This window comes from Trichechus manatus, unplaced genomic scaffold, assembly GCF_000243295.1.
Source record: "Trichechus manatus latirostris isolate Lorelei unplaced genomic scaffold, TriManLat1.0 scaffold00091, whole genome shotgun sequence".
In the NCBI taxonomy this organism is placed as follows: domain Eukaryota; kingdom Metazoa; phylum Chordata; class Mammalia; order Sirenia; family Trichechidae; genus Trichechus; species Trichechus manatus.
The window spans coordinates 4,037,273-4,064,496 of NW_004444027.1; the positions used below are offsets into that span (position 1 = coordinate 4,037,273).

Below are 27,224 nucleotides of genomic sequence, written 5' to 3' on the forward strand. Positions count from 1 at the left end.
GCTGAATAATCTGAGCTTAGTCTTATTGCTTCTTCTCTGTATGTGACTTCTTGTTTTTCATGAGCTGCTCTCAGGATTCTTTGTCTTTCGTTTTGGCAAGCGTGATTATGATATGCCTTGGTGATTTTCTTTTGAGGTCTATCCTATATGGGGTTCATTGAGCTTCTTGGATGGCCAGCTTTTCATCTTTCATGATATTGGGGCAGTTTTCTCTCAGCAGTTCTTCAATGATCCTCTCTGTGTTTTCTGTTTTCTCCCTCTGTTCTGGAACTCCGATTACTCGAAAATTTTTGCTTTTGATTGTATCCCACATAACTCTCAGGGTCTCTTCATTTTTCTTTGTCTTTTTTTCTGAGTTTTCCTCAAACAGAGTTGTATCCAAGTGTTTGGCTTCAATTCTACTGATCCTGTCTTCCACCGTTTCAAATTTGCTCCTCAGCCCTTCTATGACTCTGTCCATTTTTGAATTCTTGTTGTTTATCTTTTGGATTTCTAATTGTTGTTTTTGTATAATTTCTAGTTGTGAACTTATTTTGGCATTTTGTTGCTGCATTATTTTCCTGAATTCCTCCATTTTTCTGTCTGTATTTACCAAAAATTTGTCTGCCTTTTCCATGAATTTGTCTATTTTTTTCCTCATTTTTGTCTGCTTTTTGATTCAACTCTTGAATAATTCTGAGTATTAGAGATTTGATTTACCTATCAGGTAGTTCTAGTGCCTTTTCTTCTACTGGAAAGTCATCTGGTGTTTTATTTTGGATGCCTACTGGAGCCAGCCTGTCCTGTTTTTGTAAATGTTTTGATATTGTCTGCTATCTTCAGGGTATTCAGTAGTTATGTTTCTCATTTATTGATTGTAGATTTTTTTTTGTCCTTTTTTTTTATTTGACTATGTCTGAGCAGGCAGGCTGTGTGTTCTTTGATGTTTGCTCGTCTGTGGGCACAATACTTTTCACCTCCTTCTCCAATTGGTAGGGTCAGTCGCTCAGATATGGTACAGCAGGGCAGGTCTAGCTGAAGAGGAGTTGCTGAGATGGGTTGTTTGTGGCACATAGTACAGCCACCAGGGCGGGTCAGTAATCAGTGCAGGGCAGGTTCTGGTAGGCCATGCCTGTGCTGCTTGGTGGTGTGATGTTAAGTACACAGTGCAGGTAGGCAGGATGGAGGGAGGAGATTGTGATGTGTGGAGCTAAGATTGATATAGGAGAGAGGAGAGAGGAACAGAAGCCAAAAACATACAAACCAACAAAAAAGACTGCTAGGGGAGCTTGCCTTTGGAGTGGAGAGATGAGACACTATGAAATGGAGAAAAACAAAAAGGGGAAGAAGAAAAAAAAAGAAAAGAATGAATAAATAAAAATTAGAAAGAAAAAAGAACAGCAGACCTCCCAGGGATCCCACCGGTGTGGCTGCGAGGTCTGGGGAAGTTGTTCCCAGGTGTTGCAGTACAGCCTGGCTAGAAGGCATCGAGGTATTCAGCACCAGGTATTCAGTGGACAGGAAGAGTAGGAAGGTATAGAGAGACAAGAAACTGAGTAACGAAGAAAGACAAAAAGGGAAAAAGGAAAAAGAAAACAAAACAAATTAAAAAAAGAACACGAAAAGCCTCCCAAAAAGCAGAAAAACAAAAACCCACGAAAAAAGAAATGCGCTCAGGGATTCCTTTGTGCATCTGCACAAGCTGAGGGGTAGGTCCCAAGCTGCGTAGCACTGCCCAGCCAAACGGGCTGTCAACTCGAGAAAAGGAAAAGAAAACAAACAAATAATTCAAAACAAACAAACAAACAAAAGCCCCGGGATCCCACCAGTGTGGCAGCTCAGACTGGGAAGAAGTTCCACACTCAAACGGAGCTCCACAGTCCCTTAGGTAGAAGCAAAGATGGTGCACGGAGCCAGGTATTTGAGCGAAAGGTGGGGGGAGGTGGTGAGAGGTAAGGAAGAAATCAAAAGAAGTGGGAAAAAGCAACACCAGCAGCCAAAAAATGGCACTCAGGGAGTTGGCCAGTGTGGGCGGGTGGAATCCAAGCAGCCAGCACTTCCTGGTCAAGAGACTGTGGCCGCGGGAAGTTGAGGAGGCCGAGTGGGGGTGAAGAAGGGTGGGTGGTGGGAAAGCATATATTGCAAATTACCGGTTGTTCTGTCTCCTCCTGGAAGCTCCATGACACTGCTTTCTCGTATCCCCTATTTGCTGGTCTCTGATAGGAGTCCAAGATGGTGGATCCACGCTGCGTTAGCTGGTAAGGGACCTCTGCATGTATGTCTCCTTGCTCTCTGTTCTCTGTCAGTTTCTTATTCCATTTGGTGCTTGGCTGAGTTCTTTATCTCTTCCTTTGATGTTTAGGGTTTCAGGATTGCTGTTTTCTCTGTTTGGCTTAGTTTTTCAGATCTTTGCTGTGGAGGGACGGCATGGTGCTTCTGCCTGGAGCACCATGTTGCCGGAAGTCCCCAAGTCTCAGGTTTTATGGCTCATCCAATGTTGTGCAGTTATAGAACTAGGACTTGAATCCAGAACTCTCTCCAGGACCAACGCCCTTCCCAAATCTCACAGCTGCCTGTCAAATCTAAAATATGTCTATGCTTTGTCTCACAACTTGTCCTGTATCAGTTAGATAGGTTTCAGGGTGCCATGATTTAGTTGGTGGTATTATCTCAGTGTGTGTGATAATGAGCCATACTAGGGCATGCTCTTCTGTTCATGTTCATTTTATTAAGGACCTACCATGTGTCAGGCATTATGGAAATGAAGATGTCTGGGGATAAGAGATGATGGTGATGATGATATAAACCAACCAGTTGCTTTCAGATTGACTCCAACTTATGGCAACCCTATGTTGTTAGAGTAAAACTGTGCTTCATAAGGTTTTCAGTGACTGATTTTTTCAGAAGTAGGTTACGAAGACTTTCTTCCAAGGTGCCTCTGGGTGGACTCAACTACCAACCTTTCGATTAGCAGCTAAACGTGTTTACCATTTTCACCACCCACAGACTCCAGTGATGATATATAAAAGTAGCAACAGCAGCTTACACCTATACGGTTCTCACCATGTGCCTGGTAAACACTCTCTAGGCATTAGCTCACTTAAGCTTCGTAACAGTTCTGAGATGGGTATTATTTTTAGCCGTGTTTTCCAGATGAGGAACGTGAGGCACAGAGATGTTAGGTAACTTGCCCAAGTTTATACAGGTCGTAACGGCTCAAACCAGGATGAATAAGAAAGCTCATCTGTCCTCTAAGCTACCTAGGGCAGTCAACATGTAAGTGCACCATCTTAATGCCCAGCATATTAAAAGTCACTTTTCATGCCATTTGGCAATGTTAGGACAATTTAAAGCATTTCCTTTTGGTGGGGAGAAACTGAGGCACACCTTGGGCCCTGACTTCTGGTATTCCCATGTCTTCACTGTGACCAACGCAATCTCCTCTTTCTTTCTGCCGAGGTCAGGTCCTTGACAACCTGGACAGCCATCTGAAGAAGTCTGAATACTTTCGCTTCCTCTGGTTTCCACACAGCGAGAACGTCAGTGTCATCTACCAGGACCACACCAACAAGGTAGATGCAAGCGTCATTCCTGTCCTGACACAGGGTCCGTTCCCTTCCCACTGGGGAGCAGATTGTCTGGGGCAGGTCCCTGAGGGAGCAGATGGCAGCTGGTGAAAAGCACATACCCCGCCCCGTCTGCACACACAGCGTGCAGTCATACCCATTCCCGGCAGACCAGTCAGCTCCCAGAACATGGGACGCTTCTTATCATCCTGCTAACCAGTTATATGTGAGAGCAAAAGCAAGAGTGAGCATGAGGAAAGAAGCAGAGAAGGCCAGAGAGGGAAAAGAAGAAGGAAGCTGGGCCATGTGAGGGTCCAATGTGCCAGCAAGTGGGGATGTGTAGGGGTGGTCAAGGGACAGCCTAGACGTGGAGGAAGGGAGCAGAGGACAGGATAAGATCAATTAGACTGCTAGAAAGCTTGTCTAGACCTCAGAAGTCATCTAATACTGCCCATCTGCCCTTCAACATCCCCTAGTTTGAAGTTAAAGAAGCAGATAATTTTGTCTCTCCCCCATGTCCTTAGCAAATACACTGCTTCCAGGAGAAGAAAACAAAGCCATCATTTAGGACAAACCTCAATGGGACAGAGTCAGGCAAAGGCCATGACACTTGCTATGTGTAAGGGGCTAGTGTGGAGTTCAGAAAGGGTGATCTCTGGACACCATGATCTTTGGCTCATAAGCTCTGAAGAGTAGGGACAGATGCACTTTTTTTGTCTCATGCAAATTAACTAATTAAATAAATATCATGAAATGTAAGGGGTAGGGTGTGGAAATTGACTGTGACACCATGAAGTGAGGCTTCCACCTGTCCTGGCAGTTGGGTGACCACCTCCTGTACCCCCTTCACACACACAGCCACCTCTGGGACACATTGCCCTCTAAGGGACACTATGATGCATAGGTTAGAAGAGAGCTCTATCTGACCCTGAATTGATCACAGATTCTGTTTCTCAGCCCCCCTTCTCCTCAGCCAGCTGGTTTTGGGACTATGCCATTGGATTCTATTTACTGGAGTTCCTGCTCTGGATCAGGTAAGAATGCAATGGTACCTTTTTCTGGCATCTGCTATATGCTGTTGAGAATGTGGTCCATTAGAAGAGTAACAGCCCTACCTTTATGACTGCAAATTGGGTCTGTCTCCTCAGCCTAGAACAGTGATTTTCAACCTTGCCTATATATTCAAATTACCTAGGGAACTTTTTAAAAAACACCAATGCCCAGGCCCCACTCTGACCCACAGGTGACTCAAATGTGCAGCCATGATTGAGAACCACCGGTCAAGGATATTTTCACATTCTCCTGCTTTCCACCTCCTTTCTGGCCTCATATCTGTGCTCATGCTCAGGCTTCATGTCTGCCACTGGACATGTGACTGTCAGTGATAAAAGTTTTGTGAGGCTTTGAAAGGTAACTTTATTCAGCCAAAATATGGAATGACATCTTATAAATAATTATGAAATATTTCATACATACAAAATAATATAGGCAACAGATATTTAAAGTGTAAAGAATAGTATAATAAGCACCTATGTACTCACCATCAACTTAAGAAATGAAGCCCAAACCAAAAAAAACCAAACCCACTGCCATTGAGTTGATTATGACTTATAGTGACCCTATAGGACAGAGTAGAACTGCCCCCTAGGATTTCCAAGGAGTACCTGGTGGATTCGAACTGCTGACCTTTTGGTTAGCAGCCCAACTCTTAACCACTATGCCACTAGGTTTCCAGAAATGAAGCAACACTAGTAAAATCGGAGCCCCCTTTTTGTAATTCCCAGATCACAACCCCTCTCACCTACCCAGAGAACTGCCATCCTGAAATTTATGCTTATAATTTTCTTGCTTTTATTTATACTCTGGTTTTATGAATCCTAAAATAACAAATTTATTAGTTCACCTATGTTAGATGTATTTATGTTGATGTGTATAGCTTTAATCATTAATTTTTACTATGTGTTTACCACAGTGTATATTTATACAGTGTATGTATTTATCCATACTATTGTTGATGGACATTTGGGTTATTTCCAGGACTTTTTTTCCATTACAAATAATATTGCTGTGAGCATTCTGAAACATTTTACTGAAGCATTTTTTTATCTTGAGTATATACTGACAAGTGGAATTCCTAGGTCAAGTATGAGCATCTTCAGCTTTATTGGATAATTCTAAATTGTTTTCCAAAGTTATTATAACAAGTTAATTCCCCCATCATTGTAAGATTCTCTATGCTCCACAAGTTTGTCAAAATTGGAATTTTCAGACTTAAAATTTGGTCTGATGGGTATTAAATGATGTATCATTATGGTTTTTCATTCTTATTTCTCTGATTACTAAAAAGGTTTTCAGTTTATTGGTTATTCAGGTTTCCTCTTCTGTGAAGTGTCTGTTTATGCCTTTTGTCCTTTTTTTCTATTGGGTTGTTTTTCTTTTTCTTATTTTGTTAAGATTTTATTTTTATATAGTTTGTTGATTACATGCATTGCAAACATCTTCTCCCAGTTTGTGTCTTGTCTTTAATTTTTATAGTGTCTTAATGTGCAGACATATTTAATTTTAATGTAGTCAAATTTATCCATCTATTCTTTTGTCTTTGGGACTTTTGTGTCTAATTAAGAAATCCTTTCTTACCCTGAGGTCATTAAAATATTCTATTTTAATTTTGCTTTTACATTTACAAGTCTTTAATCCGCTTGGAATTGGTTTATGCTTTTTAGGTGAAGTAGTCAAACAATTTTAATTTTTCCAAATGGTAACCAGTTTTCCTGGAACTATTTAATGATTTATTTTTACATCAGTGATCTATTCTCCTTCGTATCTCATATACCAAATTTCCATGTATCTGTGGATCTGTGTCTGGCATCTCTGTCTTTTTCATTAGCCTACACTGCCGTAATTATAATAAGGCTTGATATCTGTTAAAGTAAGTTCTCTCACCTTTTTTTTTTTAGAAGTGTTTTTGACCCTGTGCTGGAACTTTATATTGAGTTTATGTTCCTGCCTGCCCCTCACCCCTCAGTATCCCTGCATTTCCTGGCCATAGTTTATCTCTTATATAGAAGGATAGTGAGAGGTGTTTGCTGAAGCTCTGGGAACTAGTGACAGTCCTTGTGATTTAAGAGAAATTCCACAGCCTAGGGCTGTGACTACTTCATTTTCTCCTCTCCCTGGCATCTTAGAACCTTCCCCAGGAGGACTCAAGTCCTGGCCTAACCCTACTCCAACCTGTGTCATCCCAGAACCATTCCACAGGATGTCATAAATCAGGAGTTTTCTTTTCCCCCCATGTAGGTATCCCTATTGGGCACACCCTATTCAGTTTAAATACCCCCACTGGACACGCCCTGGTGTAGTACCCCCATTGGGCATACCCCAGTGACATTCAGCAGCACATGTATGAAAGCAGGCTTAGGATGGGGATGCAGTTGGACCTGGGCGTGGAAGCTCTTAGACTTTGTGAATGGACAAGGAGATGCCTTGTCATTGCATTTGCCTACTTGTAGAATGTGTGGGGACAGCAGGGAGGCAGGGGCCAGGTCATGCAGAACTTATAGGCCAAGCTAAGGGCTAGTGGGAAGTCATTAGAAGCGTTTTAAGGAAGGAGTGTTTTACAATGATCCCTCTGGCTGTTGTGTGGAGAATGGATTGGAAGAGGCAGGAGTAGAGGTAGGGAGTTGCTGCTGCAGTAATCCATATGAATGATGACTATGGCAAGGTGGTGGCAGTGGAGATGGAGGCAAGTGGATGGATGAATGGATTCAAGATATACTCAGAAGTAGAAATTATCCAGAGCTGAGAACAAATAAATAGCAGCTGTGCTCAGGCATAGAGGGGCTAGTTCTCTAGGGTTCTTAATCAGGGTTTACCTCAGACTGACCCTTGGTCAGAGTCACTTCCAAAGAGTGAGGAGCCCACTGGTGCCAGGGCTAAAGATTTATATTCCCAACAGCACATGGCTGGGAGTGATGCACAGTATAATTTTCATAAAAAGTGTACCCCACAGAGAATGTGCCCATCATGGGGCTTTGTTCTGTATCAATTTTCTAATGGTGGGAGGAAAAAGAAGGATCTTTCTGCCTGGGATTTCATTTTGTCCCTTTTTGACATTCACATCTCGTCTCCTCCAGGAGGTCTTCCCCACTTACTCCCAGGCTGAGCAAGACTCCACAGTCTCACATGGCTGGAAAATCTTTGTGGGAGCAGCCTGAGTCTGATTCATCTTCCCAACAAAGTGTCTGTCACAAATGTGGGCACTTGGTGGATAAGTGTAACATGAGTGGATTTTTTCCTAAGAGACTCAATCTCAGCATTTTACAGCAGGGAAGTACAGTGATTATTAGCTCCAACTCTGAAGTTCAACTCGCTGGCTTCACATTCCTGCTTCAAATATACCACCTTGTAGCTGGGCAGAGTGGGCAAGCTACATAACCTCTCCATGCCCCAGATTCCTTACCTGTAGAATGGAGATAGTGATCAATCTCATAAAGTTTTGAGGATTAAAAGAGATAATGTAAATCTCTTAGCACAATGCTTAGCACAGAAAGAGTGCAGTAATGTGGGCTGTTACCCTCACTACAAGTATTGCCAATTACACTTCTCCCCTTCTTGCTTCCCCTGGCTCTTCTCTCTCAGAGGAAAGCTCTGCCTAAAGTTTTGGAGAGCCAGCCCGGTGATGCCAGAGCACAAATGCAGTTTATTTGTTCCCAAGTTGTCTGTAGTCCACCTTCTAAGTATATCTTGAATGCATTCACATCTCATCACCATACTGGTCACTATCTGCTCTTGGACTGCCACAAGGCTTCCCTTCTTGTCTCCCCTCCTCCATTCCTGCTCCCTTCACACAGCAACCAGGCTAATTATTCTGGAAGACAAATTAGGTCACAGCACCCCGTGACTAAAGGCAAATGGGAGCTTTATTAAGATATAATTTACATGCCTTACAATTTGCCCTTTTAAGTGTACAATTCAGTGGTTTTAAGTATATTCAGAAAGTTAAGCAACCATCACCACAATCCAATTTCAGAACATTTTCATCCCGCCAAAAAGAAATCCCAAACCCATTAGCAGTCACTCCCCAGTCCCTCCCTGAAGCCCCTGGAAAACACTAATTTACTTTCTGTCTCTGGATTTGCCTATTCTGAACATTTCCTATAAATGGAATCATACAATATGTGGTCTTTTGTGACTGGCTTCTTTCACTTAGCATAGTGTTTTCAAGATTCATCAGTATTGTAGAATCTATCAACACTTCATTCCTTTTTATGGCAGAATAGTATTCCATTATATGGATATGCCACACTTGTTTGTACGTTCATCGGTTGATGGACTTTTGGATGGTTCCCACTTTTTGACTATTCTGACTAATGCTACTATGAACATTCATGTACAGTTTTTGTATGAACATGTTTTTAATTCTCTTGGGTATATACCTAGATGTGGAATTGCTGGGTCATATGGTAGCTCTGTGTTTTACTTTTTGAGGAGCTGACAAAGGTTTTTCAAAGTGGCTGCACAATTTTACATTTCCACCAGCAGTGTATGAAGGATTCTAATTTCTCCACATCCTCACCAACACTTGTTATTGTCTGTCTTTTTTATATAAGCCATCCTAGTAGATGTAGTTGTAGTGATGGCTGCAATAATGGACTCCAATTTATCTGTTTTTTTATTTTGTTGCTTATGCTTTTGATATTAGATCTAAGAAACCATTGCTTAACCCAAGATCAGAAAGATTAATACTTACGTTACCTTCTAAGAATTTTATAGTTTTAGCCTTATATTTCTCTTACTATTGTACGTGTATATATATATACACACGGAGCCCTGGTGGCACAGTGGTTAAGGTGTGAGGTCGGCGTCCAACTTCATTCTTTTGCATGTGGATATCCAATTGTCCCAGCACCTTTTGTTGAAAAGACTATTCTTTACCCCATTGAATTGTCTTGTTATCCTTTTCAAAAGTGAATTGACCATAAATGCGAGGGTTTATTTCTGGATTCTCAATTCTATTCAATCCATCTATATATCTACCCTTATGCCATTTCTATGCTGTCTTGATTACTGGCATTTTGTGATGAGTTTTGAAGTTAGGAAGTTAGAGTTAGTCCATCTGATCCCAGAGCCCGCACTCTTAACCCTTTCCTCTTCCTGCCCTGCTAAGCATAGAACTAAATCAGAGTTCATTGTAGAATTCTGAGACCAAGCCTTTGCTCCTGCTGTCCTTCTGCCTGAAGGCCTTGACCTTCAGGGGTCTACTTGGCAAATTCCTGGTCACCCCACCAGGCTCAGCTCAGACTTCACATCCCTTCTCTGAGTTACTCAAGCCACACAGATATTTTCTCTTTGTGTTCCTCACTTTTTATGCAAACTACAAAGCTACCCATTGCACCATAATTCTAGGCTTTTTTCTCTGGCTCCCAACCAGAAGGGACTAGGAAGATGGCCTCCTTCGTCTTCATATTGCCAACACCAGTACAAGGCCTAGCACAAAAGGACTGCTCAGTGAAATGGAAGAATAAATGGTTGAAATGTCCAAGGCCTATGGAAGAGGAGATAAATATTTAATGGGAAAACTTTGAAGGGACTCAATCTAGGAAAAACTTCCAAATTTCACTAAATAATCAGAGTCAGCTCAACAAAACTAGTCTTAGTTCTGGAATTTTGAACAATGATTAGAAAAATATGTAGGCAACCATTTCTTTGGGGTGTTATCACAAGTGCCTCACTCAGAATTTAGTTAAAGCCAGGGTCTGACAAAGCAATAGAGGTTTCAGTCTGGAGTAGAAGGTGGCTGCATGCATAGCTGTAGATGGTAGTCCCAAATAGAGACAGAAAGGTTAATCGCAGCACTGCCCCAGCTGGGAGCATCTGTGTATGGGTTTAGTACTTGATACTACTTGGTCAGCATGAATTTAGTCCAAAGGTGAGCCTATGTATCCATATCTATATATACATATCTATATTCATTTATACATATCTATAACTACGTCTATACACATTTTTGTGTATATATATGCAATCAAGTTGATTCTGACTCATAGCAACCGTATAGGACAGAGTACAACTGCCCCGTAGGGTTTCCAAGAAGCAGCTGGTGGAGTCTAACTGCCAACATTTGGTTAGCAGCCAGGCTCTTAACCACTGTGCCACCAGGGCTCCGTGTGTATGTGTGTGTATATATATACAAAAAACAACAACAACAAAAAAAAACCGCTGCCATGGAGTTGCTTCAGACTTATAGTGACCCTAGGGCTTCCAAGGCTGTAAAACTCTATGGAAGCAGACTGCTACATCTTTCTGCTGCAGAGCCACTGGTGGTTTCAAACCACTGACCTTCTGGTTAGCAGTTGGTCACTTTAATCACTGCACCACCAGGGCTCCATATATATATATACGTATATATGTATATATATATATACACACACACATATATGTATATATATATACACAACATATATGTGTATATATATATATATATCTTGTCAGGTGCTGTCGAATTGGTTACAACTCATAGTGACCCTATGTACAACAGAATGAAACACTGCCCGGTCCTGCGCCATTCTCATAATTGTTGTTATGCCTGAGCCCATTGTTGCAGCCACTGTTTCAATCCATCTCATTAAAGGTCTTTCTCTTTTTCACTGACCCTCTACTTTACCAAGCATGATATCCTCCTCCAAGGACTGGTCCCTCCTGATAACATGTCCAAAGTACGTGAGACGAAGTCTCACCATACTTGCTTCTAAGGAGCATTCCGGCTGTACTTCTTCCAAGACAGATTTGTTCGTTCTTCTGGCAGTCCATGGTATATTCAATATTCTTTGCCAACACTGCAATTCAAAGGTGTCAGTTCTTCTTCAGTTTTACTCATTGCCCAGCTTTCACGTGCATATGAGGCAATGGAAAACACCATGGCTTGGGTCAGGTGCACCTTAGTACTCAAGGTGACATCTTTGCTTTTTAACACTTTAAAGAGGTTTTTGCAGCAGATTTGCACAATGCAATGTGTTGTTTGATTTCTTGACTGCTCCTTCCATGGGCATTGACTGTGGATCCAAGTAAAATGAAATCCTTGACAACTTCAATATTTTCTCCGTTTATCTTGATGTTGCTTATTGGTCCAGATGTGAGGATTTTTGTTTTCTTTCTGTTGAGGTGTAATCCATACTGAAGGCTGTAGCCTTGGATCTTCATCAGTAAGTGCTTCAAGTCCTCTTCACTTTCAGCAAGCAAGGTTGTGTCATCTGCATAACTCAGGTTGTTAATGAGTCTTCCTCCAATCCTGATGCCCTGTCTTTCTTCATATAGTCCAGCTTCTCAGACTATTTGCTCAGCATACAGATTGAATAAGTATGGTGAAAGGATATAACCCTGATGTACACCTTTCCTGACTTTAAACCACACAGTATCCCCTTGTTCTGTTCAAACAACTGCCTCTTGATCTGTGTACAGGTTCCTATGAGCACAATTAAGTGTTCTGGAATTCCCATTCTTTTCAATGTTACCCATAATTTATTATGATCCACATAGTCAAATGCCTTTGCATAGTCAATAAAATACAGTTAAACATCTTTCTGGTATTCTCTGCTTTCAGCCATGATCCATCTGACATCAGCAGTGATATCCCTTGTTCCGAGTCCTTTTCTGTATCCGGCTTGAATTTCTGACAGTTCCCTGTTGATGTACTGCTGCAACCACTTTTGAATGATCTTCAGCAAAATTTTACTTGCTTGTGAAGTTAATGATGTTGTTCAATAATTTCCGCATTCTGTTGGATCAGCTTTCTTTGGAATAGGCTTAAATATGGATCTCTTCCTGTCAGTTGGCCAGGTAGCTATCTTCCAAATTTCTTGGCACAGATGAGTGGGCACTTCCAGCGCATCCGTTTGTTGGTATTCAGTCAATTCCTGCAGCCTTGTTTTTCACCAGTGTCTTGAGTGCAGCTTGAACTTCTTCCTTCAGTACCATCGGTTCTTGGTCATATGCTACCTCCTGAAATGGTTGAACGTTAACCAATTCTTTTTGGTACAGTGACTCTGTGTATTCTTTCCATCTTCTTTTGATGCTTCCTGTGTTGTTCCATATTTTGCCCATATCTATAGCTATATAATTTTTTTTTTTTACAAAAATACAACTAATCTTGTAGGAGCTCCTGTAGATGATAATTTGTCTATATGCCTTGTGACAAAATAGAGCTACCATGACCTCATCCAGGGCCTGATCTCCTGCCTAACACATGATCTTGGATTTCTTCATTGTTGTCACAGCCTGAAGGGAAAGGAGGGGTCCAAGACAACAGGTGAAAGGCCAGGATTAGGGCTCTGGTCCATTGGGAACTCTCTAGCCAGGCTAGAAGCCATCTTTGCTCTCTCTTTACAGTAGCCAGCATGCTGTCAGCCTGGGCTGCCGCTCAGCCCTAAGGTACTGAGACTGATGAGAAAGAACACATTTTGAATGTTTTTTTCTGATAGTATCAACTCAGGTTTCAAACATTAACTAATCCTTTCCACTCCCTCCCTAAGGGATCCGCAGCTATTTTTTCAGTAGGTAAAAAGCTTTTAACTTTGCTGAGCGCCGATTATATTCCAGGCCCTGCCCTGGGTACTTGACATGCACTGTTCCATTTAATTTTTGCAACATCCCGAGGAGGTAGGACGCATCATCCTTACTTTGCAGATGAGAAAAGTGAGGCTCAGAGAGGTATTTTCAAAGGATACTCAGGATTGGATCCCAGTCCTCGCTGATACCAGCTGAATTGTGGGCTGGAGTGTACTGTTTCCTCTTAAGTCAGACTGCCTGGCAGAGATGACAGTGACAACAGACCGCTGGTGTTCCCAGGCTGATATTCATGTCAGTACTGGATGTGGCTAAGAAACTTGGCCACTTTGTTTCTGACTCCAGTATCAGAGGAAGAGTCTGCCCCTTTCCTTCAGGGAACCAGCCCCTCCCCAGGGTAGAGGAGCACAGATGATATCAGATGGTACCCAAGATTAGGGACAGGCACCGAACTGTAATGAAAACAAATTGCCTTGGAGATGTTAGGAAAGTGAAACACAAGGAGTGACTTACTTGGATCTGAGCAGGAAGGGACAAGGAGCAGAGTGCACACACACACCCCGCACTCCCCTGGAAGGCCATTTCTCTGTCCCGATTATGGATTTTGAGAGAACAGAAACTGCCCCGTCAGGCCTTCTCTCCTGGGCTCAGCTTCCATCACCAACAACTGGACAGCTTTATGTGCATGTGTCTGTAGAGTCTGTGCCCGGTGAGCATCCAAATAAATTGGGCTCTAAATCACAGCTGCCACATCTCGGCTGTGGGCCTGACACTCCCCAACAGCTCCACAGCCTCTGAGCTCAGCCCATGTGGCTCTGACTTAGCAGATTCAGGAAACTGCATCCACCCTGCCTCATCCCCCCCAGCTCAGGGTGTTCACTGACCTATGTGCTGGTGGATGCAAGAATGAAAACATAAATAATGAACTGGGGAGTTGGTGGTTTACTGTCTCCTCCCTGATAAGACTGGCTGTGACCCTGTGAGGGCAGGGACTATGTCTGTCTTGTCACCACTCAATACCCTGTGCCCCAGCCAGTGCCTGGCACTGAGGAGGCTCACAGATATCTGTGGAAGAAACACTGAACGAAAGGCTTGGTCCCTGTCCTCAGCAGAGGACAATGGGTAGTGGTGACGGTGGTGGTGGTGATAACAGCAGCCATCTGAGAAGGATGGAAAGGAGGCTGTCTGTCGGGCACAGGTCCCTGAAGGATGAGCCCGGCCAAGTTGTTCTAACCATCACCTTCAATGGTTAGAACAACCCATGCCCTGAGAGCAGTGGAAGCCCCTCTGTGGCCAGGGTTGGCCTCTGAGACACCAGAAAGCACCTACCTTGAGAGAGGCAGCAACCCTCCCCAACCCCACTCCACATACCTGTATCTGAGTATCAGGAACTCAGGCAGCTTGGGGTAGTGGAAGGAGCCTGGTCTATAGAGTCAAATGGACCTGAACTGTCACCCAACTCCCCTCATATGTCTGCTGTGTGACTTTGAGTAAATCTCTTAGCCTCTGTAGGCTGTGGTTTACTCATATATAAAGTGGAGTTCTTAGCGAGGATTGGGGTGTTGACAAGGTTAAATGTAAAGTACACACACTAGGTGTTCATTAGATGTTACTTCCTTCCCTTCCCAGAAGGGCACACAGAGGCCATGGCTCCTCATGCCTGACCTCAGTGGCAACATGCAAGGTCCTGGATCCACTGGTGTTGTCTATAACCCCACAGAGCCTTAAAGCTCTGAGCAACTATGGGGTAGATTGACTGTAGACGATTAGATGGCAGGGCCTGTGAGAGGGAGCAATAGCTACTCTGCCTGGCCTGCTGAGCATCTGGGCAGAGGCCACTTCTGTTGAGGTGGGGGGAGAAGGACCTTGCTAGCAAATCCAGAGTAAGAGGACCACTTGGTTCTGGTGATCCAGGCCCAGAGGATCACAGAGCCATTGGCTCATTCACATGTTAACCAGAACAACAACAAAACCATCCAAGCCAGACTGAGTTTTACAGTGGATCTTTAGCCGCTCCAGAAGGGGCATGAGCTGTAACTGGAGGCGGTTAGAGCCAGCTCAGCTCAGCAAGGCCCTGTGCTCGCCTTGGTCCCTGGCTGGCCCCACCCCTCCCACTCCTGGCAGCTCAGTCCACCAGGGCCCAGAGCTGGTAGGGGCTAAGCTTATGAATAGAATGACTGAACAGGCCTCCTCCTGGCCATCCCCACAAGGAGCCCCTGGACCTTTACCCTCTTTGGCCCCTGCAGCACCCCACCCCCCCACCCTCTGCCCCCAGAGAGCTCCTGGCTGCAGATCTAAGATTGGCCTCTCTGACACTTCCTGTGAGCCATTCAGTTTATGACCTGCAAGTCGAGGCCCTCTGCCCTTCCCAGGCAGAAGAGGGCACACATTCAAAGGTACACCTGGAATTATCCATCTCCTTGCATCATGCCCGTCTGTCTTTCTGGTGTCCCTGAGTCTTGAGTGCACGTAATGTAGTGGGAAGAGCGTGGACTTCAGAATCCATCCAGAGTGACCTCAGATGCAGACATGAGTGTTAGACTGTGCACACCATGCGAGCAGTGAGTGAGGCAAGTGGGGCAAGCACCCAGCCCATAGTTCAGTAAACAAGCACTTTCCCTTCCTCCCTCCCCTCATTTTGGGTAGATACTGTGGGCATTCAGTCTGACATTGCACCAACATTAACAATGTTGATTTCATTTCCTTGGTTTTCCAAAATATCTACAGTGAACATTAGGTTCTTTTATAATGAGGGATAAAAAGAACTTTAATCTCTGTGTGTTTGTGCATGTGAGTGTTTGCGTGTGTGTGTGTGTGTGTGTGTGTTTAAGTGTAGATTTTGAAGAACACATCCTGGTGAGTTTCCTAGAGCAAAAAGCCAGATGAGATGAGATTCTTTCTGGCCCATGAGGTGCAAAGCCCTCCTGTTGTGATTCCTTGGACAGGTCTAGCATCATTGCTGGGGACAAGACTCTCTAAACTGAGACCCCATACCAGAACGCTGGCCCCATTGGGCACTTAATCTCTACAATGATCGTTATCTTCAAAAATCTTCCAACAATGGCCAGGTGGAAGGGAGGAAATTACTAGTCTTTTTAGAAATTAACGTGGCAGTAACCTGTGAAATTAAAACTCAATTTGCCTTTTGCCCCAACAATCTGGTAAGGATATAGGCACAAAGACATTTGTTATAGTGTGGCCAAAACCCATTGCCGTTGAGCCAATTCTGCCTCATAGAGAACCTACAGGACAGAGTAGAACTGCCCCATAGGGCCTCTAAGGCTATCATCTTCACAGAAGCAGACTGCCCACATCCTTCTCCCTCAGAGCAGCTAGTGGCTTCAGATGCTGACCTTTCAGTTAGCAGCTGAGCAGTTGACCACTGTGCCACGAGGGCTCCTTATGGTGTAGTGGTAGTGGTAAAATACTGAAAACAGCCCAAATAGCCATTAGTGGGGAATGGTGAAATGAAATGTGGACTATCTGTAGCCTGGACTACTATGAAGCTATAAAAGACTGACTGAGAGCAATATTCACATTGGCTGGATTAGCTATAAGCTACAGATAAGCGACAAAAGTGGCAGAGTGTGTAAACGATAAGGCCCTGGTTTGTATAGTCCCTGGAGGGTGCAAGCAGTTTGCATTCCACTACTAACCCTAAAGGTTGGTGGTTCAAACTCACCGAGCGACTCCAGAAAAGAAAGACCTGGCAATCTGCTTCCATAAAGATTACAGTGAAGAAAACTCTGGGGCAGTTTTACTCTATAACACACGGGGTCATCATGAGTCAGAATTGACTTCACAGCAACGGATTTGGTTTTGTTGCTGTTGTTTTCTTTTTAAAAGAACTCGACCCAGGGCCTGGCCCATGGCTAGTGCTTAATAAATGCTGGGTGTTTATGGTTATTTAGGAAGAAAGGCCTGGTGATCTACTTCCAAAAATCAACCAATAAAAACCTTATAGATAAAAAAAAAAACCTATGGATAACCACAGTTCGATATTCAACGGATCATGGAGATGGTGCAGGACCAGACAGTGTTTCATTCCGTTGTGCCTCGGTTGCCATGCTCAGGGGCCAACTTGATGGCAGCTAACAAAGACAATAACATTATGGTTATTGTATGCCCCCCCCCAGCCCCCAGCCCACCCCATATAGCCTTCCCTGCCCTGTGTTTTTACAGCACCTTCCTGCCGTGCCTGGTGGGCTGGATCAACCGGTTTTTCTTCTGGTTCCTGTTCACCGGGAAGAGGGAGAACAGCAACCTCAGCCACAAGATCTTCACTTATGAGTGCCGCTTCAAGCAGCACGTGCAGGACTGGGCCATCCCCAGGTAGGGGGCTCTGCCCTGTGGCCTGGCTACCGGTGGGTCAGAAGCTGTAGCAAATAACAGCCGTCCTGACCTTCCTTCCCATGGGGGCAGCACTTTATAGTTACAAAGAAAACACTTTCCTCACTGCAGCCGTTCCAGGTAGATTGTCCCATCCCGTTTTACAAATGAGAAACTGAGGCTCCAAGAGTCTAAAATCTTAGCTATTACTAGCAGGTGGTAGAACCATATAGGCTCTGACTCCTAGTGCAGTGCTCTTTGTACCCAGCCATCTGCCTCTGAGGGCAACCAGTCACAGAGTCCCTCCACTCTCCCTTGTCTTTCCCCCTCCAGCCATGAGATAGGGTGATGGCAGGCTTGCAGTTGGAGTGTGGAACTTCCTGACCAAGCCTCTTCTTTTTTTTATTTAATTGTTGTAAAAATATAGATAACACATTTGCCAATTCAGTGTTTTTCATGTGTACAATTCAGTGACACCAATTACGTTAATCATGTTGTGCAACCATCATCAATATCCATTGATAAATTTCCATCACCATAAACAGAAGAAACTCAGTGCTTCCTAAACGAAGACTCCCCTTTCCCCCTCCTGCCACCCCTGGTAACCACTAATAAGCTGTGGTCTCTATGCATTTGCTTATTCTAGATATTTCATGTAAGTCAGATCATATAATATTTGTCCTTTTGTGATTGATGTACTTCACTCAGCACTAGCCAAGCTTCTTGTCTTCCTGAAAGACCATCTTCTGCTGTCAGTTCCGGATGGGCAGAGACCATGGGTGGTTCTCAGGGTAGGAACCCTGCCTTGGGAGGAGACCTTCCAGCAAGGACCTAAGGATAGGTCCATTGCCCCAACTCCAACTGTGGCTTTCTCTGTAAATTGCCCGTCTCTGTCTTTTTCTCCTGGGAAAGGAGGGGATGGTTCTCGCACTCAGGGGACGCCTCTGCTATTGTGTTCAAGGACTTGGGCCACCAGACTCTCCAGGCAGAAATATTAGAATCAGAGTGCAGTCCCCGGCATGTGACTTCACTCTGTCTAAAGAGGAGGAGGCCTGGGGACTTGCACATCTATGGCCAGTATCTGAGGGGAACCCCTGATTCAGCAGGGTCCAGGGGGCCCAATCAGGAGCAGCACGTAGACTTTCCAGGGAGGCGCACGCTTAGGCTCCATACCCCATGATGAGGACTTAGAGCAGCCACAACGAATGGATCTCCCAAGAGCTAGGAGTCTCTATCACTGGGGATGTCTGAGTAAAGCTGAGGACCCACTTGTCTGGGAGGCTGTGCAGAGACCTGTGTGAGACCCTCTGAGGTCTTGATTCTGTCTCCCTGGCTGAGTGCAGAGAGAAGACCAAGGAGGCCTTGCTGGAACTGAAGGCCATGCTGGAGGCCCACCCCAAGGTGGTGGCCCACTACCCTGTGGAGGTGCGCTTCACCCAGGGTGATGACATCCTGCTGAGCCCCTGCTTCCAGAGGGACAGCTGCTACATGAACATCATCATGTACAGGTGACCAGCTCCATTGCCTACTAAGGGGGTGGGGTGAGGTGGGAAACTGACCCCTCTCCACAGTCCAAATCCTACGAAATCTTTCTATGTCAGTTTAAATGCCACCTTCTCCAGGAAGACTTCCCTGACTGTGGGAGCAGGAAATAGTCTCTTTCTCCTTTGAGTTTCTATAGCACTTTCTCTACACTCCTATGGCAATTTCCATTTTCTAGCCTATATTATAGTAATTATTAATATATGTTAAAATAACATATTAATTTAATGGTACTTGTTAATATTAATAAGTATCATTTATGAAGCTGATAGTATGGAATAACAAATGTGTTTTATCTCATGAACCTACTGTAGTGAATGATACTGACAGCCTGGAATGCTGTGTTGAATAGGATTCGGAGGCCAGGTTCCAGTTCAGCAGAAAGGAGGATCATCGGTGATGCTAGGTGTCTGCTGTGGATGCAGCGGATACATTTGCCAACCTGACCAGCTCTGCTAGGCACTGGGCTGATACTCTGGGTGCAGGATTGCAGTTGTCTTCTTCTAGTTAGTCATGAAATGGTCTTCCGTTGAGGCTCATGAACATGGATAGGTTAAGCAACTCCATCCCCAGGTCCTCGGTTTCCATATGCATTCTTTTCAAAAAATTTCCTGCCTGAGATGTGTCTTCCTTCTGCCTCTCCTTTTCCACCTCTCATTCATAATAGCCCCTCTCTGACTTTGTAAAATAATAACATACCTCCCACCCATTCTGAATCTTACTATGGGGTATTTGTCCAGAATATAAAACCCCAAACGTCTAGGATTCCAAGGGACAACGAAAGAATGCATTATTCCTGAGGGGAGTCCCACAAAAAACAGAAAAGAGAGTTTCTGAAAGACATATTGAAAGTGCGGTGGCTTGTTTTATGTAGGTGACTCATCTACCTGTCTGCACACCTATCTACCTTCTCCCTACCTGTGAACTCAAATTCAGAGGTGATAAAGCTGTCTTTGGGATGCATATTAACATGCTTATTTGAATTTTTGAAAAATGAAGTCAGACTTTTTCTGGCAGTGTCTGCTTTGGCTGATTGGCTGGGCATCGTGGACTGATTGGCTTTGCCAACTAGGTTACATGGCGACATTGTCCATTAATTCTGAAATTCCCAGGCCTTGTCAAAATATATTTGAAGTAGTATACACACACGTACAAAATTCGCAGAAATTATTTAAACTTATGATAAATTTCAGATGCCAATTAAAAATTATGTGAGAGGATGCACAAGTTTTCAAATTCTCCTGGGAACACAGGAGCAAAAGACCCTGAGTTACAGGGTCACTGCTGTCCATGTCTTGCCTCCCTGTTAGACTGGGAGCCATAGTGAGCAGAGCCATGTCTTAACCTCCATATCAGTGCCAAGTGCTGGGTGTGGCACAGAGTAGGTGCCGGATAACTGTGATGGGATGGCGCAGGGCAGGGTAAGGGCCTCACCTCCTTCTGTTCCTTCTCAGGCCCTACGGCAAGGACGTGCCACGGCTGGACTACTGGCTGGCCTACGAGACCATCATGAAGAAGGTTGGGGGGAGGCCCCACTGGGCCAAGGTAGGACTTGCCAGTCAGAGTCTTACCCTGGGGCCATCCTGCCAGGCAGCGGCTTGTGAGCCACGGGTTAACCAGGTGGCAACTCAATTCCCTCTGTTCCTCTGGCTGCCCAGTGCTGGAATGTCAGGAAATACTGGGACTGAGCAAGTCCCAGAGAGAAGGGGGCTCTGCCACCCTAACCAGACCCAGTTCCCCTTTCCGTGTTTTTGTTCAAATAGCCCAGTGATTGAGATTCCTTCAACTGTGACTTGTACTTCCAAGTTTTCAGAGAAATTTCGCATCTTTAGTATATTTCATTTTCATGAAAACCCTATGGGCAGGGTAAGGCAGGGATCGGTAAACCCATTTAACAGATAGGGAAGTGAGGGTCTCTGAGAGGTGAGGGAACTCACTTACTCATTAGCTACAGAATTGGGGCCAGAACCTTCTCCACTATATCACACTGCCAGGTGGGAATGGGAATGGGGAGTTTAATGCTACATTCTAACTCCTTACTTCTTTACTTCTAAGAGCCTCCTCCTTTCTGTTTGTGCTTCTGCATTATGTCTGTGTGTGCCTGTGTGTATTTTTAGGTGTTTGCATGTGTATGTCTGTGTGCGTGTATCTGTGTGTGTATCTCTGTGTGTCTCTGTATGCGTTTATGTGTGTGTCTGTACTGAGGGTGTCCTACATGCAGGCACATGAACATGTGTGTGCCTGGTTTGCAGCCCTGCTGAATGCCAGCTCCAGAGATGAGGCTTTTAACTTTGGTTGCTTTCACAGGCCCACAACTGCACCCGGAAGGACTTTGAGAAAATGTATCCTGCCTTTCCAAAATTCTGTGCCATCCGAGAAAAGCTGGACCCTAGTGGGATGTTCCTGAATGCGTATCTGGAGAAAGTGTTCTACTGAAGCAGAAACAAAAAACAAACAGCCTTACACCCCCTCCCTTCACCCCTACTCCAGATGTGATTGACGGCTCAGTGGCTCACTGGCACAAAGAAAAGAGCTTCTATCCTTGGCCTCTCTGCTGCAGTGCCCATGACTCCTCCAACCCCACAAATGATGAGCCTGGCTCTCAATTCTATCTTCCCCAAAATATGTGTTGGAATCCTAATCCCTATACCTGTGGGTGTGATCTCATTTGGGAATGGGATTGTTTTTGTTATATTAATGAGGCCATGTCATTGTAGGGTGTGTCTTAAACGTAATCACTTTTGAGATATAAAAAGGAGCATATTAGGCACTGAAGCAAGGAAGCACAAATGAGGGAAAGTTAGATGTCACGTGGACGTCGCCAAGGAATGCAGAAAAGATTGCTAGAGAAGCTGAGACAAGGATTTTACCCCAGGGTGGACAGAGAGCCTTCCCCTAGAGCCGGTGCCCTGAATTCGAATATCTAGCTTCCTAACTGTGAGAAAATAAATTTTTGTTCATCAAAGCTACCCGCTTGTGGTATTTCTTGTTACAGCAACAATAGCAAATTATGACTTTATTTCTTAGAGAAATTTTAGGATTACAGAAAAATTGCACAAAAAGTAGAGTTCCCACATATCCCCCCCACCACACACACACAGTTTCTCCTATTAGTAACATCTTATATTTGTTACAATTGACGAACCAGTATTGACACACTATTATTAACTAAAGAAACCCTGGTGGCGTAATGGTTAAGAGCTACGGCTGCTAACCAAAAGGTCAGCAGTTCGAATCTACCAGGCGCTCCTCAGAAACCAAATGGGGCAGTTCTACCTTGTCCTATAGGGTCACTATGAGTCTGAATCGACTCGATGGCAATCAGTTTTTTTATTATTATTAATTAAAGTCCATAGTTCACATTAGTGTTCGCTCTTGGTATTGTACAGCCCTGTGGGCTTTGACAAATACATATGTCATATGTCCACAATTACAGTATCATGGAGAATAGTTTCACTTGGCTAAAAAATGCCCTGTGCTCCACCTATTCATCCTCCCCTCCACCCCCTTCTTTTTAATAAAGACCAAGAATCGTTCACTCTCTGTTCCCTCATGCTTCTCTCCAAAGTAACTCTTTAGGAGGCTCACTGATTCCCTTGCTTTCTTCCTTGGGGTAACAGGTCTTGGACTTACCTGGAAGATGTTCTTCCTATTGATAAACCTAGTTTCCAGCTTGCTTCTGCCCTATCACACTGTGGTCATTCTTTCATCAAGCTTTTGTTGAACATCTACTATGTGCCAAGGGCTTTGGGGAATTAAAAACCTTAAGACAGGTTCCTGCGCTCAAGAAATTTATATTCTAGTTTAGGGAGACAAGACTAATGTGCATAGGATGTTAGATAACAATACAAGGGAGAATATGACGACGTGTCAGGTAAGTGGCACAGCAACGAGGACCTATCACACCTGCCCAGTCTGAGTCTCCTCAGGGAGAGTGACTCAGCCAGGAGACCCAGGTCTAGAGCCTTGAGAGCAAGAACTAACTCTTAAGCAGGACCAGCTAGACACTTTGCAGAACCCAGTGCAAAATGAAAATGCAAGGCCCCTTGTTAAAAAATTATTAGTAATTTCAAGAGGGTGATAACAGAGCATTAACCAAGCACACAGCCCTTCACAGGTCATACCCCATGAAGTCAGCCCCACTCTTAAGTGGGTATTTCAAGGTGTGGTGGTTAGCTGTCTGTGTCAACGTGGCTAGGATATGGTATGCAGTTATTTAATGAAACACTAATCTAGGTGTTCCTCTTTTTCACTGACCCTCTACTTTACCAAGCATGACCCTCAATGAGATGGATTGATGCAGAGGCAGCAACAATGGGCTTAAGCATAACCCCGATTGTGAGGATGGCACAGGACCAGGCAGTGTTTCATTCTGTTGTACACAGGGTCGCTATGAATCAGAACTGACTCCACAGCACCTAACAACAACCAAACAACAACAATCTAGGTGTTGCTGTGAAGGTATTTTGTAGATACGGTTAACATCTACAATCAGTTGGCTTTATGTAAAGGAGAGTACCTTTGTTAATGTGGGTGGCCCTCATCCAATCAGTTAAAAGACCTTAAGAGCAAAACTGCTGTTTCCCTAAGAAAGAAGAAATTCTGCCTCAAGACTACAGGATCAACTCCTGCCTGAGTTTCCAGCATGTCAGTCCGCTCTACAGATTTTGAATTTACCATTCCCATAGTTGCATGAGCTTATTCCTTAAAATAAATTTCTTGGGGTGTGTGTGTGTGTGTGTGTGTGTGTGTATAAAATCGCCTTTGGTTCTTTGGTTCTGTTTCTCTAGAGAACCCTGACTGATATATTAGAAAAGGAATTCAGTCTCTGCAATAGATTGATGAAGTTAAAAAGAAAAGCATAGCAGGCTAAACCCTGAGGCTTTGGAAATCAAGCCCAAATTCCTCCATGTTCTACAGATAAAGAAACTCAGAGAGGTGAAGAAACTTGTCCAACATCACACAGCAAGTTAGGAAAGGTAGTTTTACCTATATTGTCTTCAAACTTCTCAACCAAAGTATGTCTCACAGCCCTATTTTTGGATAGCTTTTATTTTTTTAAAGTCTATGAATTTTGTAGTCCATCCCATTATGTATTAAAATGTTAATTAATGTTTTATTTTCCAAATATTTAAATGGCAGTTACGCTCTAGGAAGGAGGGCCATGGTGGCTCTGTGGCTTTCTGTCCCCTCTGGCATCTCACATCTACCCTGGTGGGAGAAGCACAGACACTTAGGTGCATACACAGCGCAATGGCTGAAGTCTGAAACTTGGAGATTCAGTAAAGCTTTAATTCCTAGAATGCTTAGGCAAAAGGATGTACTGGAAATTGACTTTCTAATTACCAGAGAATCCAGATGCTCTTTTTGGTTCACCTTTTGATGAATGTAATTTACTGTCTCTTTGATTTGGGATCTTTTGAATAGTCACCATTCCCCAAAATTCTCATTGCACCATTTATTTTTTATATTCTGTGGTGTGTACTGAGCCCATAAGCTGGGATCCTGAGGGTTTTGTTGATATGGATCCACTTTTTATCTCCTTACTTGGTTTCCTCCTTGCTACTTCTGTTCCAGGTTCCACAGGCTGGGTTTCATCTCTCCTAGTGCTGTTCTAATTGGCTAAGCCTGAGGTATCACAGAAGTCCCTGGGTGATGCAAATGGTTAACATGCTTAGCTGTTAACTGAAAGACTGGAGGTTCGAACCTACCCAGAGTTACCTTGGAAGAAAGGCCTGGTGATCTGAAAAATCAGTCATTGAAAACCTTAGGGAGCACAATTCTACTCTGACACCCACTGGGGTCGCTAGGAATCGGAATCGACTTGACAGCAACTGGTGTGTTATAGTGTGAGGTATCACAAGCCAGCTCTGCCCCCTTGTGGCAAACACTCTAATCATCTAAGCATTTTAGGAAATTTGCCTTGGAAAATTGTGGATGTGAGACTTGGAGCATGGTGCTCTAAAATTGGACTTCTAACAGTGGACAGTTGTTATTAGCAGCATCTAGGAAGAAATAAGGTGGAAGATGAGGAATGGTGTCTCCCTGGGCAGTGTAAAACTAAATTGAAGCATAGCTATCAGAGCTGTTGGGCCATGAGTGGTTCTCAAAGTTGTATTTAGGGTGAGAGGTCACCAGCAAAAATAAAACTTGCGAATCTCACCGAGTGGATTGGGAGCAAGTGAGTTGTGCGTTCTCTCAGGGTGCCACCTCTGCCTCTACACTCAGCAGGCATGGAGATGAGAAGGGTGTGGGGGTCTAGGTGAGCTCTGTGGGTCTCAGCTTCTGTTGTGTGGTGAGAGCAGAAGGCTGGCTACCCCCAGGCACCAGCACAACTCTGCAGCAGCCTTGGTGTCTGTGGGGAGAGCTTACCTCAGTACTGTGCATCTACCCTCTAAAATCACTCCTGCTGATTCCCCACCCCAGAACCCTATCCTGGCTTAGCCAAGCTCATTTGTCTGCTCACATTACAAAGGACGGAAGGATGCAGCAACCCAACCACTGCTCAGAAGGCCCCCAACCCCAATACAAATATGTGGGACATTTAAAGGCCCAAGATAGAGTCTTCTCACTTCACTAGTGGGTCACTCTGTGTAGGAATTGCCCAAAATTGGCCATGTCTACCTGGTCACCTGCATGGGAGGGGCCTGGAAAATAGATAAGGCTTTGCAACTCTAAAGACAATCAGGTAGGACTTGGTGTGGGGAAGGTGAGTAGGTAGAGCTGACTGGGGAGAGGGGGCTAGAAGGTACACTAACACCAGGGACACATACACCACTGAAGGGATTTGCACTTTCATCCCTTTCTAAGGTGGGTATCAGCTGTCAGCCAAGAAACAGGAATTCAAGGCGCCAGCTGGTGGTGGTTGTCTGAACCAGACAAGGTACCCAGGAAGAAACGGGGCAGCACACCTCTCACCTAAACCATGCGTGCGTAGACTAAAGTGACCAGAAATGCCACAGAGAAAGGAGACTCAGAGAGAGGCACTAGGTAGGTTGGTGGAGGGACACGACAGTTCGTTTCAAACTTAGAAGGGGTGTCCCCAGGTACCCTACAAGAAAGGTCTTACTAGTAGGTCTCCAGTAATTAAAATGAGGCCAAGGCAGGAGCTATCCCAAGAATGGGAGAGTAAAAGCCAGAAAAAATAGCTACAACTACCCTAATCCCAGAGTCCCTGGTAGTGCAAACAGTTAATGGACTCAGCTGCTAACTGAAAGGTTGGAGGTTCAGGTCCACTGAGAAGAAAGGCCTGGTGATATACTTTCAAAAAGTCACAGCCATAAAAATCCTATGGAGTATAGTTCTACTCTGACACACATGGGGTCACCATGAGTCAGAATCAACTCACAGCCACTGGTTACCCTAATTCCAAGTGTAGGATCTTTGGGAGGAACCCATGAACTAAAGGGGAAATACAAGGCTGCATCTCAGCACAGCTGCACTAAACACCTGAGCTTGGCTCATCTTAGTTTTCACCCTGGTTTTCTTCTTTGCGGCGGGGACTTTCAGAGGTCAAGAGAGGCCCAGGCATTTACAGAAAATTCCAAAACAGAGTTAAAAACTTTGGTTTGTTTTTGATTTTTTAACATTCACTAATGGATGCCTTTGCATACACAGAGAGATATTATTGTGCTATCCTCAAGATAATTTCAGGATATTTTTTTAAAATCAATACCTTGTGCACTTCAGGCAGGTGGGTTGGTGATGGGACACCGGTTTAAGTTTGGATAATGAGCATCTTCTTTTCATGCTGTCAATGCATCTCTGGTTTTAATCTGTTTTCATTAACTGACATTGAGTCAGCCCCCAACTCATGGCGACCCCATGCACAACGGAACAAAATGCTGCCTGGTCCTGCCATCCTGATGATCAGTTACAGATTGGACCGTTGTGATCCACAGGGTTTTCACTGGCTGATTTTCAGAAGTGTATCACCAAGCCTTCTTTTTTTCAGTCTGTTTTGGTCTGGAGGCTCTGCTGAAACCTGTTCAGCATCATAGCAACACAACAGGTCTCCAGTACCGGGTCTTGGCTACGCATGAGGAGCATTGACTGGGAATCAAACCCAGGTCTCCCACGTGGAAGGCGAGAATTCTATCACTGAACCACCACTGTCCCCCTTGATTTTATATACATGAAGTCATTTGCAAAGACGTCAAATGTCTCCATTCAATGCTCTTAATGAATGTCAGACAGGAGTAGGTGGTCTGCCTGTCACCCTCACCCCCACGATGTGCCTTCTTGTAG

The 27,224-nt window shown here is 44.3% G+C and overlaps 1 protein-coding gene across 1 annotated transcript in view; it reads left to right on the forward strand.

Moving 5' to 3' along the window:
* Window positions 1–21,413, forward strand: part of LOC101343971 (L-gulonolactone oxidase) — a 57,154-nt gene extending 35,741 nt beyond the window's left edge. Inside the window, exons 7-12 of the mRNA XM_012557235.2 lie at window positions 3,444–3,551; window positions 4,503–4,579; window positions 17,289–17,438; window positions 18,779–18,943; window positions 20,432–20,522; window positions 21,285–21,413. Of these exons, the coding sequence (XP_012412689.2) occupies window positions 3,444–3,551; window positions 4,503–4,579; window positions 17,289–17,438; window positions 18,779–18,943; window positions 20,432–20,522; window positions 21,285–21,413 (720 nt within the window). The remainder of the gene's footprint in view (window positions 1–3,443; window positions 3,552–4,502; window positions 4,580–17,288; window positions 17,439–18,778; window positions 18,944–20,431; window positions 20,523–21,284) is intronic.
* Window positions 21,414–27,224: the final 5,811 nt, after the last annotated feature.